Genomic DNA, 14,093 nt, shown 5'->3' with positions numbered 1-14,093 from the left:
GTAAATAAAGCTCTTACCTGTAACCTGTATTGTCATGTTGTGTGCTACTGAATCAACCAGCAGGTAAAGCATAGATGTTATGAGCTACCAGGCAGAATAGAAATGTTTGTTTTTTAAAGTTAGAGAGACAATATATCAACATTTTAGACTACGTCCACACATTGGTGACGTGTCCCACATTGTCCCACACAAACATGCCCTTTGTCCCACATTTGGCTGATTGGGATCTGGTCACCCTAACTGCACACTGCCTGCCAAACACACACTGAAGTATACTCCAGCTCTGCATCGATCACATCACCGTCTCCTCTGTACATCCACTGCCAGCTACTGTTGAATGAATATTGATTCCCACTGATGTAAATCAACATTATGTCCAAATGTTATTTTAAGGCCAACCAGGAAAAAAAGGAAATAAATGGTGACGGCTACTGTTTGTGGTTCACGTTTGAACAGATACTGTCAGTACGTCACATGATGCTCAGGGTCGGTATGTGTAGCCGCTGTTTTTCTGCGTTGTGTTATGTAGTTAGGAAGTGAGACGCACACTGGGGTTGAGCATCTCTGGGAGTTTAATCTTCAGAATAAAGACAAAAACAGGCGTCACACACACCGAGCCACACTGCAACTCTCCACCACTCAGCTCCGAGCACACGCAGCTCTATCTCTTTGTATATTACACCAAATATTAGGGCTGCCCCCGACCAAGGATTTTCTTGGTCGACCAGTGGTCATCATTTAGAGCGATTAGTCGACTAATCGACGCATATATATATATATATTAAAATATATATATATATATATATGTTAATGACACTGGCAAATTATTATTTATCTCTGCTTTCAAACGTTCGGGCCGCCATGGGCAGGTAGCTCGGCTACTTATATGTTTAAGGTGGTACATCATGTTCGTCGTGGAGGAGTGACATGCAAAGTTTAAGTCACCTTCTTGGGGTCGTCATCCTCCTTCTTTTCAAAATGATCCCATATTTTAGACGTCTTTCCCGACATGGTTGGCTATTAATTGTTAACTGTCTAACGCGATGTCGAAGGGACCTGCCGTGTTAAAAAAAACACTGACAGTGAGTGAGTGTCACGACTTCCTGTATCTGGCCCTTCAAATTAAAAGCCCTCCAGCCTTTTATACACAGGCCAGCCGCCAGTCACATAGATTTTGACTTAGTTTTGACAAGACACGGCTCCAAATGTTTTTATTTGTTTTTTTCCTGCGACCAATGAAATTTTGGTCGGCTAATGATTTTTTGGTCGATTATTTGGGGGCAGCCCTACAAAATATACAGCATAGCTCATACTGTATTAAAATTAATGTGGAGATACGGTGCACCATGTAAAACAAAATCCAACATTAGTAAAACCAGGGTTCAAAGTGCAATGAAAATGCATTAAATCTTTCCCACACGTCTTCCACAGTCTAAAAGAATTAAATGAATTCACCCACATTAGCTCGTTTTTTATAGTGCAAAAATATCAAAAAATTAACTGAATTAGACGACTAGCATACCTTCAGAATAAAGAAAAAAAACAGGCGTCACACACACCGAGCCACACTGCAACTCTCCACCACTCTACAAGGAAAAAATGTAAATTAAAATTCACATAACCACAATAAAACATCACATATCATATGAAATAATACAGTTATTACGCAGCCATAGCATGCAGAGCACAACCTCATGACATCAGCATGAAAAAGAGAGAAACAGAGGAAAAAAACCTAAGTTAACTAACTCTGCATGAATAACTCAGTTTGAGATTCATTTTACAAGTTGTTAATCAACTTGACCAGAAGTTTCATTAGCATGTTACATTACAGCAGATATCAACATATTGTGGTTTTGCACGGGAAAAAGATATAATAAATAAGACAATGGAGAGAGCGCCTCATAAAGTGAGTCACCAGCTCCGAGCACACAGCTCTATGACGCTAGGTGGTGCAACGCCAAAACAACACCCCAGGGGAACAAAGGACATACAATAGAAAATCACAGTAGGAACCTTTCTTTTTCTTCTCTTACAGGAGGAAAAAAACATTTTGGGGAAGTTCACAACACAAAAGAAAGATTTTAGGGAAAATAAATAAACAAAACATAATAAGACAATTGGACTTGGCTACATATGCAGCCATGTGAAGCCGGAGTCAAGACCAAACCATAAAAAGGGAAACAGGGAGAAGCAGCCTGATGGACATGTTGTGTTTCTGTGTATGAGTCATGTCATGTCCATGTTTGCATGCTGAAAGAGGATGTGCTGCTCTGACCCCCCTCCTCCTTTCAGGGTGGAGCCTGCTGGAGTCCGATGGTTGACACCAGGTCTGAGGAAGTGTGAGTGTGTTTTTACTTTGATTCAGCTTCACACTGTGACATCACTCAGTCACATCTGTGATGTCATCACCACACTGATGATACATTAATAACTGCAGCTGTGTTGTGTCTTTTTCTCTCCATCAGATTCCTGTGAGCTCACAGTCGACACAAACACAGTCAGCAGAGAGATCAAACTGTCTGACAACAACAGGAAGATGACACGTGTGAGAGAGGATCAGTCATATCCTGATCATCCAGAGAGGTTTGAGTCCTCCTGGTGTCCTCAGCTGCTGTGTAGAACTGGTCTGACTGGTCGCTGTTACTGGGAGGTCGAGTGGACAGGAGGAGTTTCTATATCAGTGAGTTACAGAAGAATCAGCAGGAGAGGAGGCAGTGAAGACTGTATGTTTGGACGGAATGATCAGTCCTGGAGTCTGTGGTGCTTTAATGGTCGTTACTCTGTCTGGCACAATAAGAGACAAACAGTCTCCTCCTCCTCCTCCTCCTCCTCCTCCTCCTCCTCCTCCTCCTCCTCCTCCTCCTCTGGTAGAGTAGCAGTGTATGTGGACTGTCCTGCTGGCACTCTGTCCTTCTACAGAGTCTCCTCTGACTCACTGATCCACCTCCACACCTTCAGCACCACATTCACTGAACCTCTTTATCCTGGATTTGGGTTCTGGTCCAGTTCTGGTTCAGTGTGTCTGTGTGGTGTTTAGTCTGCAGAGTCTCCTCCTGTCACAGAAACATTGTCAGTGCTGAACAGTTGAGTCTGTACAGGATCACAGTCACATCAATCTTTCAGCTTCTTGTAATAAATTCATCAGTGAACTTTGTACAAAATGATTCAAACTGATTGAAAAGATTCTTCATTTACATTTTAAACTTCTTCCACTAAATTGTGGAAATTGCGTTGACTTGTACTTTCTGTCATGTGTTGTTTTGAATTCTGGCTCTTGTTCCAGTAAAATCCAGAAATATCAGTGAAATGTCAGAAACAGGAAACATTGACTCGTCTGTAGCTTTAATTGTAAAGAGTCATTGTGAACAAAGTTGTAAATGGACAGTAAAATATGATCAGATGTACTCGACTCTCCACCTGAAACACTCTGACTTGTTTCATGTGTTTCTAACGATGAAACAAACAGTTTGATCGTGTTGGTTCACACATGTAATTATGTCCGTAGTGACGTCATAAACTGTCAACATCTGTTCATTTCTGTGTGATTATTATATGAGAAGAAAACACATTTTAATGACAATCATTGTGTTTGGTGGCTGTTGAAGTCCGGCTGTATTTTGAGGATGTTTGTTGGATTTGAATCTCGTGCGTGAAACTAAACAGCTGTGAGAAAAGTCTTTCTCTGACCCGGTTGGCTGAAGATGTTGGGAAGTCAGAGCCAGATGAAATGCTGAAACACGTTCAGAGGTTATAAACTAAACTGTCCTGATGAAGTTTTTAAAAGAAGTGCTGTAGAGATTTGAGGTCATGTTTGATCCTTGATGGTTTTGAACGTTGATGTTCAAAGTCTCAAACTTGTACAAATTATTCCGTTTTGTTTAAATCTTACTTCGTTTATGAAACGATTAGCTGACGAGTTTATAATCAAGACAGAAAGATGTCACACGATCACTGAAATCTACCTCGTCTGCTAAAGTAGCTGAATATAAAACTACTTGTATCATCATCATGTTGTTGTCTCTGTCAGTGCGGTGGTGGAAAGTAATTGAGTACTTTACTACAACTTTGAGGTAATTTAAGTGTAAAATAGTTCATTCATGCAGTTTAAATGTAACAAATATATTAAAATAAAACACTAACACATAAATCTGACTCCTCTCTTGTCCCTCCTCTTCTTCTTCGTCTTCTTCTTCGTTGGTTTTTGCTGTTTGGCAACATAAAGATAAATATTGTAAAAATATTGTAAATTGTGTTTAATTTATATCATCAGCAGTATTATTATCACTTTAATCGACAATGGCTCGGCACAGTTAAGCTCCCTCACAATGTGGCGGGATAGTCTGTGGACGATCACTTCATTGCTGTGTGTTGTTTTATCCTCACACTCTTTATTATATGTTTATATGTATGTTTTGCACGTGTCGTATAAGCTGAAAAGATGAACGTCACAATAAATCGGCTCATATTGACAACTGCAGTTCTGGTTCTGGTTCAGTTCTGTGAGCTGCTGATTTACAGGAGCGGCTCTACAATGTTTCAGTCAGCAGACGACGTCACTAACGAGACTGTCGGCTGTGTTACATAAAATATAACCGATAATAATGTAACTAATATAACTGTTGACTGACTTGTTGCTGAGTTTACAGATACTGATGTCTTGTACCTTTTGTAAACAAAGAAACAATCCGTCACCTTTTATTTTATTTGACTGTCAAATATCCAAAACATTCGGCTGTTTTTCACCTGCTAACTCCGTCTACTCGCTCGGCCTTAAAGATGTTGTTTGTTGCTATGACAATCCAGATAATATCTGAAAGTATGTGATCAACTTCATCAGAAAATCTCCAGGTCGCTTCCCAAATTTACAGTTTTCCTTTCAGGACTAAACTTAAATCATTTAAGTTAATAAATAACATAAAATGTAATGAATCTATGAGGACATTTTACCCTGAAACCTGTGTAATGATGTCTATATTAATCTATATACATATATGTACCATCACGTCCCCTAATTTTATATTTCTCTTACTTTGTTTGTTTCTATATTTATCTGTCCTGTGTGACCTTATTTACATTTACATGTGATTGTATGTGCTGTTTGTAAATTGTTCTTTCTGAGATAAAGGTTTTTTAAAAAGTCTTTATGATGACGTATTTTCACAGTGTGTCATTAGTTGGGTGACTGACGTCACGTGTGATTCAGACAGGATCGATCTGTCGTCATTCACCAGACAAGCGTTTTCATTGGCCGTCCACCGGAAGTCGAGTCTTCGCGCCTCCCTCGTGCTTCCTGCTCAAACTTTAGTTTCACTTCCATGAAGCTTGTGACGCAGATCTCCTCCACCTGAAGGTAATTAACTCGTTAACAGAAGCAACAGAAGATCAGTCCGCTTCACTTCTACAACAAACTAGAGTTTGATCAGGAGGACGGAGGGAAACTGACATTAACAATATCCGCCATTTTGTGTCGGTATTTGCGGAGTGTAAACAGAGGGGATACGAGCAGAAGTGGAGTTAGTTGGTCAGTATCTGAGCACAGAGTGGTTGTCACTGTGTAGCTCCACTTACTGATGACTGAAGGCAGCTTTTCCTGCCTGAATCAGCCTGTGGAGGAGGCCGAGACGAGCCGCCGCTCTCCCGCTGTCTGACGCACTAAACGCGGCTGGAGAGCAGCTGTTCGCCTGGATGCGGGAGCTGGAGGTGCTGAGGGGGCTGCAGCACCCCCTAAAACGAGGCTGTAACATGGGCCGAACTTACGAGAAGGCCCGAATCATTCAGAATTTGTCATCGACAGCGTTTCACACAATTTATAAAGGTCCTCTTAACTCAACAACTCACAAAATGGAGCGATTTTTCAAGGGAGTCTGGGGACTTCCTGTCCCTCCTCCTCTCCCTGCTGCTGCTGACTGCAGCTGATGTGCCCAGTGTTGCCAGATCTCACGAGAGAAACAAGCAGGCCGATAAAAACGAGCCTAAAAACCTCACACACACACACACACACACACACACACAGAGGACCATTTCTTTAAAAACAGCTGATCAGTTTATATGGTTGGATTTATTTTGTATTTCACTCATTTCTCTTTTTACCTCCAACAACAACAACAAACAAACATTGAGGGTCATAATGTGGGCACACAGCAGGCCGGCAGCTGTGATGACAAACATTGTGTTTACATCGCTGGTACTGAGCTGTGGACCTGGATGAGACAGGGCTAACTGGTTAGCATGCTAACTACATTATGTCAGACCTGTTGTTGTTTCACATTCTGTTGATAATGTTGATGATTCATCTAAAATTTTACATATTGCACCTTTAAAGTAGGACCACAACAACAAGTGTTTAGTTTACTTGAGTATTTCTGCTCCTGATCACTTCTCAGAGGAAGATATTTACATCTTCACTTTGCAGATAAATGTTTTAAATAAATAAACAGATGGCCAGATTTACTTTTATAGATTAAAAGACATCAGAGAAATGTGTCTGTTGACTCCACCACAGCCTCATGACGCCATCTAGTGGACTGATCGAAGTCCAGCAGCTGATGTTCTGACAGGAGACACGATGTCAATGAGAGAAATCAGTCTGCAGAAACGTCCATCTTTCTGTCTTTAGCCTTTACAGACCAAACACACCTGAAAAACACCTGAGACTTTCATTTTCATAATATAACAACAGGTTATTTGAGCAATTTCTGCCTCCTGGGTAATTGAATGACATGATTTAGTTTCACATGATTGACAGCATGTGGTTTGATGTCCTGTAGCAGCCATTTTGTTAAATATGTGTTAATAGAGTCAGTGAGTTCTGGAATAATGAGCTCTGAGTTTAAATGTTAGAAGAGGAAGTCAACTTTCAGACATTTTGTCCTTCGAGAGTGGACGTTTCTGACCCAAAGGCTGATTTCAGTTGATGTGCAGATGAATGATTTGTGTTTCCTCTCCAGATGAAAGTGTGTGTGAGCTGAGCAGCATGAATCAGTGTGAGGACAGAGAGGAGGGAGGCCCTCCCTCTAAAACCACTGGACCTGGGCCTGGACCTGGACCTGAACCTGAACCTGAACCTGGACTTGGACCTGGAACTGAGCCCAGCTGTGTGTCCCTCAAGAGTGACAAGTCAAAGGATTTTATTGTTGGTTTTCCTGAAAGGAAGTAAGTTCTTATCAGCACTTAATTGTGAATAATTACATATATTTTAAATTATACTAACTTTATGAAAAGACATATTTACTAAACATACAAAGCTTCAATTAATTTGTTTTTTATTCCAGGATCCATCAGAGACCAGATCCTCCTGGACCTGAACCTGAACCTGAACCTGAACCCAGGTGTGTGTCCTTCACGAGTGAACAACCTTCTGCTGAAGAGAGGTAGAGTTTTAAAAACATGAAAATACCACTGATTCATGTATTGACTGGTATTTAACTAGATACGTTTTTTTAACTTTTATGTTTATTTCTATCTTCGCTCTTCTTCACTTACCTTTGTATTCTCACGTCAGACAGTTGCCCAGTTTTCCACTGTAGACTTCCACACACACATTCTGGTCGCTACATGAGTATAAAGTAATAATAAGCTTCCATCCTCCTTGGTTGATAAATAATATACATTTGAACCAGTTTCAGAGAAAAACACATTTGCTACTCAGAATTAGATTTAGAAAAAAATGCTGAGTCAAAGATTTAAGAAGAGAAGATACAAACTAAACTTCATATCCACAGGCTACAATAAAAAACTAATCATTAAAGGAAATTGGGAAATATTGAAAAGTGACAGTTGTCTTAGAGAAGCTCTTGCAGGTGCCCCCACCATTAGCTTTAGAAAAGCCTCTACTCTCAGAGACAGACAACAGAGCAGGCAACTGTAAGTGTGACTTCAGGTGTTGGATCGATGCAAATTTGCATCTGTTTGCTTCTTTGCATTGCTTTGTAATTTGCTTTGCTCTCAGTCTGAGCACACCATTAGTATTGTGGAGTTAAATGAAGCTGGAGGGACTAAACCGGACGACCTGGTGAACCAAAGCATTGAACTAAAAGTTGCACTGAAATACAGACTGACTGTTGGTTCACAGTGGGATCAGCAGCACGACCAACACTTTGATGTCAGGGGAAACCATCTGATTCAATGATGTCATCAGCACTTTAACTCAAAGGACCTTCAGCTTGTGTTTGTCTCTGAGTGGACAGACATAATGTGGCTGATTCTTCATGATTCCTCCACAGAGTTGACCAGGAGAGCTCAGAGGTTCCCAGAGGTCCGTCTGCCCAGCAGCATCAAACACACCTGGACTCCATATTTATGGTCTGTACATGAACAACAACTACTTTTACATCCAGTCTGTTCACAATAATCTCCATGCTGCACTTTACAGACCAGTGGTGAATCTGTGCAACATGGATCTGATGTTTGGCTCCATGATGTTAAATGTTCTCATTCACATAATATTCTGTTCCAGCTGCTGGAGGAGGACATTGTGACCTTTGTGAAGAACGAGCTGAAGAAGATCCAGAAGGTTCTGAGTTCAGATTCCCCAGAATGCTTAGAGAGTCAGAGGGAGGATGAGGAGGTGTTGGATGGTGAGGATGAAGAGCAGAGGAGGAGCAGCAGAGAGGCATTTCTGAAGATCACACTTCACTTCCTGAGGAGAATGAAGCAGGAGGAGCTGGCTGACTGTCTGCAGAGCAGTAAGAGGATTTCTCTAAAGATTTAACATGATGGATCAACGAAAGACTTTCATATTTTGTGGCTATTACTGGTATAGTAAATACAGGTCAAAAGACGCATTTCTCAAAGTTGAGAACACGTGTCCACGATCATCCAATCCATCAGGGTAACTGACCTGTTTTCATTTCACAATTTAACTTGTCTTCTTCTCATCGAAATGATCAGTAAGATAAGACTTCAGCTGAGTGAAACTGTACAAGTCATGTATGTGAACCTAGCAAGTAAAAGAGTTTTCCACAACACATTCTTGATAATGTTTCACAGTAAAAGCCTTGTTAAGAAATGAAGTCGTTCTGTCCACTGAAATGTGAGAAGCCTTTTAATTAGAAATGGATACAGGAAGTTTTGAGTTTGTATTAATAATGTAGTAATACAGTAACTTCAAAGCTTGATTTATTTCTCGCGTTGAATCTATGGCGTAGTATCTGTGTAGGTCAGGCGACAGGGTGCCGCTCAGTCTTGCTTCCTATCTTGCACGATGGCCACTCAGGGTACTGCAGCGAAAAATTCCCCTGTGGTCCAAAAGGCATTTTCCCCATAGCCCACCATTATAAAAGAGATGTCTGTTAAACTGCTGACAGGACACCCAACAACTGCAGTCAAGGTAGATTATGACTCTTTCTGTTATGAATTTTTGACAATGTAAATTGTGACTTCACAATGTAAAGTCTATGGGTGGAGCCGTTGTGAGAAACTCTGCTGTGCATATTCAATTGGCCACATTACCAGGAAGTAAACACAGAAGCCAGAAAACTTTTGGTGTGTGCGCTAGGTGAGCTATTCTTATTGGTTTTAATGGGTGCAATGGTTGCATCTGGTATCTAGTTCTTCGATATAAATCTGTGTTGTAGGTGCATACTCTTCGCCGTAGTGTATGCCATAGCCTGACATGCATCTCCACATAAATTGAACTACATGTTGCAGTGACACATGTTTTTCTAAACCTTTTGATTACACAATCAGTCCAGTCAATAGAAAATGAAGTCTAAGATTGCAGTTCGACATTCTGCAAATAATGATAATAATAATAACTCTTATTTATTTGCTCTTTCTTTTTCAGCAAAAGAGAGTATGTTTATTGATGTCACTTGTTCTTTCAGAATCTCCTGCCATGTGCCAACTTAATCTGAAATCTAACCTTCAGAAGAAGTTCCAGTGTGTGTTTGAGGGGATCGCTAAAGCAGGAAACCCAACCCTTCTGAATCAGATCTACACAGAGCTCTACATCACAGAGGGAGAGACTGCAGAGGTCAATGATGAACATGAGGTCAGACAGATTGAAGCAGCATCCAGGAAACCAGACAGACCAGAAACAACAGTCAGACAAGAAGACATCTTTAAAGCCTCACCTGGAAGAGACGAACCAATCAGAAGAGTGATGACAAAGGGAGTGGCTGGCATCGGGAAAACAGTCTTAACACAGAAGTTCACTCTGGACTGGGCTGAAGACAAAGCCAACCAGGACATACAGTTCACATTTCCATTCACTTTCAGAGAGCTGAATGTGCTGAAAGAGAAAAAGTTCAGCTTGGTGGAGCTTGTTCATCACTTCTTCACTGAAACCAAAGAAATCTGCAGCTTTGAAGAGTTCCAGGTTCTGTTCATCTTTGACGGTCTGGATGAGTGTCGACCTCCTCTGGACTTCCACAACACTGAGATCCTGACTGATGTTACAGAGTCCACCTCAGTGGATGTGCTGCTGACAAACCTCATCAGGGGGAAACTGCTTCCCTCTGCTCACCTCTGGATAACCACACGACCTGCAGCAGCCAATCAGATCCCTAGCGAGTGTGTTGACATGGTGACAGAGGTCAGAGGGTTCACTGACCCACAGAAGGAGGAGTACTTCAGGAAGAGATTCAGAGATGAGGAGCAGGCCAGCAGAATCATCTCCCACATCAAGACATCACGAAGCCTCCACATCATGTGCCACATCCCAGTGTTCTGCTGGATCACTGCTACAGTTCTGGAGGATGTGTTGAAGACCAGAGAGGGAGGAGAGCTGCCTAAGACCCTGACTGAGATGTACATCCACTTCCTGGTGGTTCAGTCCAAAGTGAAGAACGTCAAGTATGATGGAGGAGCTGAGACAGATCCACACTGGACTCCAGAGAGCAGGAAGATGATTGAGTCTCTGGGAAAACTGGCTTTTGAGCAGCTGCAGAAAGGAAACCTGATCTTCTATGAATCAGACCTGACAGAGTGTGACATCGATATCAAAGCAGCCTCAGTGTACTCAGGAGTGTTCACACAGATCTTTAAAGAGGAGAGAGGACTGTACCAGGACAAGGTGTTCTGCTTCGTCCATCTGAGTGTTCAGGAGTTTCTGGCTGCTCTTCATGTGCATCTGACGTTCATCAACTCTGGTGTCAATCTGCTGGCAGAAGATGCAACATTGTGGTGGTCTGAAGTGTTTGAAGGCAAATCAACATACTTCTACCAGAGTGCTGTGGACCAGGCCTTACAGAGTCCAAATGGACACCTGGACTTGTTCCTCCGCTTCCTCCTGGGACTTTCACTGCAGACCAATCAGAATCTCCTACGAGGGCTGCTGACACAGACAGGAAGGAGTTCACAGACAGATCAGAAAACTATCAAGTACATCAAGAAGAAGATCGAAGAGACGCGGTGTCCTGAAAGAAGCATCAATCTGTTCCACTGCCTGAATGAACTGAACGATCATTCTCTTGTGGAGGAGATCCAACAGTACCTGAGATCAGGAAGACTTTCCAGAGAGAAACTGTCTCCAGCTCAGTGGTCAGGACTGGTCTTCATCTTACTGTCATCAGAAAAAGATCTGGACGTGTTTGACCTGAAGAAATACTCTGCTTCAGAGGAGGCTCTTCTGAGGCTGCTGCCAGTGGTCAAAGCCTCCAAGAAAGCTCTGTAAGTACATAGATATTTGCATATGCTGAAAATACTTTAAATACACAAAAATCTTTTTAGCAGGAGGTGATAAATACTTACTATTTACATTTAAATTTTTCATCGTCTCTCCAGGCTTAGCAGTTGTAACCTTTCAAACAGAAGCTGTGAAGCTCTGTCCTTAGTTCTCTGCTCTGATTCCTCTGGTTTGAGAGTGCTGGACCTGAGTAACAACGACCTGCAGGATTCGGGAGTAAAGCTGCTGTCTGTTGGACTGCAGAGTCCACACTGTAAACTGGGAACTCTCAGGTAATATCAAGTTTTTATATGTTGTTATTGATTTGTTATATTTGTTAATCAGTTATATGCAGTTAAAACAACCTAACTCAGCTCAGGATTGCTATCAGTTCTATGCAAGATATCTTATACCCCTACTCCCAAGTCACGTTCTCGAGCTCTTTCGGGGGGAGTCTGAGGCATTCCAAGATGTTATTCCTTTCCAGTGTTCAGGATCTTTGTGAAAGACTACATTCAGTTTTATATGCCTGTACTACCTCTGCAAGGAGACATCTGAACTGGATAAGCAAACCGTCTAAGCTGACTGCTTTTAACTTGAAGGAGCACCAGGTTAACTCAGTGCTCCTACTGTTTATCTAAGGTTCTCAAACTAACATTGGAGATAATTCATTTTTGACTGCTTGTATGATCTCATTCTTGGGGTTAATACTTCAAGTTGCTGACCATTGATGAAGTTTGGGAAGTAGATGACCCTGCACATCAAGATATTTGCCTCTAGACTGTACTTTACAGGTTGAGAAGTAATGAACTGTTTGTCTTCACGATCTTGTTTTTTTCCCCCTTCAGACTGAGTGGCTGTAACATCTCAGAGGGAAGCTGTGAAGATCTGTCCTCAGTTCTCAGCTCCCAGTCCTCTAGTCTGAGAGAACTGGACCTGAGTAACAATGACCTGCAGGATTCAGGAGTGAAGCGGCTGTCTGATGGACTTCAGAGTAAAGAATGTACTCTAATAACTCTAAGGTCAGATTAAGTTATTGATTGTCTTCAGTTACTTGAGGCACTTCCCTAAACTACCCCCTCCACATGACTTAAACAGTCTAACAGGATTTATCCAGATCTTAAGTGTTCTAAACCCAAACCACCACCTTCTGCCATGTGTGTTGTTTTCTGTGTCTGCAGGCTGTCAGGCTGTCTGATCACTGAGGAAGGCTGTACTTCTCTGGCCTCAGCTCTGGACTCCAACCCCTCCCATCTGAGAGAGCTGGACCTGAGCTACAATCATCCAGGAGACTCAGGAGTAGCGCTGCTGTTGGCTGGAGAGCAGAATCCACTCTGGAAACTGGACACTCTCAGGTATGAAGAGACCTGCAGCAGAAGCAGTGTGATGGAGGAGGTAAAGCTGGAAACATTTGCCAGGTTGGCCTATAACAACCCTGACACGCCAAGCAACAGACTGTCTGGTCCATCATTTTTTGTCAACTCACAACACTAAACCTTCTAAATAGTCTTGTCATATGTTCAGAATTGGAATTGGAAATAGGCCCTCTCAGAGTTTTTTTTTAAAGACATTAATTTGAAAATATTGCAGAATATTTTCCAGTCTAAAAAATGCATTATGAAAATTATGTTCTCTTCTGTGCCTATTTTGTAATTGAAAAATAACCGCACACAGAAATATTTTTCATCTGTTGCCAATTTAAAAAAAAGCATATGAGAGTCATGTCATGGCCTGAAAGAGGATGTGCTGCTCTGACCCCCCTCCTCCTTTCAGGGTGGAGCCTGCTGGAGTCCGATGGTTGACACCAGGTCTGAGGAAGTGTGAGTGTGTTTTTACTTTGATTCAGCTTCACACTGTGACATCACTCAGTCACATCTGTGATGTCATCACCACACTGATGATACATTAATAACTGCAGCTGTGTTGTGTCTTTTTCTCTCCATCAGATTCCTGTGAGCTCACAGTCGACACAAACACAGTCAACAGAGACATCAAACTGTCTGACAACAACAGGAAGATGACACGTGTGAGAGAGGATCAGTCATATCCTGATCATCCAGAGAGGTTTGACCTCTATCCTCAGCTGCTGTGTAGAACTGGTCTGACTGGTCGCTGTTACTGGGAGGTCGCGTTTACTGGAGAAATTCACATATCAGTGAGTTACAGAGGAATCAGGAGGAGAGGGAAAAAAGAAGACTGTTTGTTTGGAGGGAACTATCAGTCTTGGAGTCTGGAGTGCTATGATGGTGGTTTTTATGCTGTCTGGCACAACAGCAGCGTAACATCCATCACATCCTCCATCTCTAACAGAGTAGCAGTGTATGTGGACTGTCCTGCTGGCACTCTGTCCTTCTACAGAGTCTCCTCCGACAAACTGATCCACCTCCACACCGTCAACACCACATTCACTGAACCTCTTTATCCTGGATTTGGGTTTGAGTTGATGTTCAGGCCTGGTACCTCAGTGTCTCTGTGTTCAGTGTAG

At 42.0% G+C, this 14,093-nt stretch overlaps 1 protein-coding gene across 1 annotated transcript in view; it reads left to right on the top strand.

Moving 5' to 3' along the window:
• The window catches only part of LOC141020469 (uncharacterized), a 35,767-nt gene extending 21,674 nt beyond the window's left edge, over positions 1 to 14,093 (top strand). Inside the window, 11 exon segments of the mRNA XM_073495557.1 lie at positions 2,296 to 2,342; positions 2,469 to 3,019; positions 6,953 to 7,155; positions 7,275 to 7,373; positions 8,226 to 8,304; positions 8,459 to 8,687; positions 9,828 to 11,613; positions 11,728 to 11,901; positions 12,457 to 12,963; positions 13,382 to 13,428; positions 13,555 to 14,093. Coding sequence (XP_073351658.1) covers positions 2,296 to 2,342; positions 2,469 to 3,019; positions 6,953 to 7,155; positions 7,275 to 7,373; positions 8,226 to 8,304; positions 8,459 to 8,687; positions 9,828 to 11,613; positions 11,728 to 11,901; positions 12,457 to 12,963; positions 13,382 to 13,428; positions 13,555 to 14,093 — 4,261 coding nt within the window.

The sequence above is a fragment of the Pagrus major genome, chromosome 24 (assembly GCF_040436345.1).
Source record: "Pagrus major chromosome 24, Pma_NU_1.0".
Taxonomy (NCBI): domain Eukaryota; kingdom Metazoa; phylum Chordata; class Actinopteri; order Spariformes; family Sparidae; genus Pagrus; species Pagrus major.
This window is presented reverse-complemented; position numbering and strand designations above follow the sequence as displayed.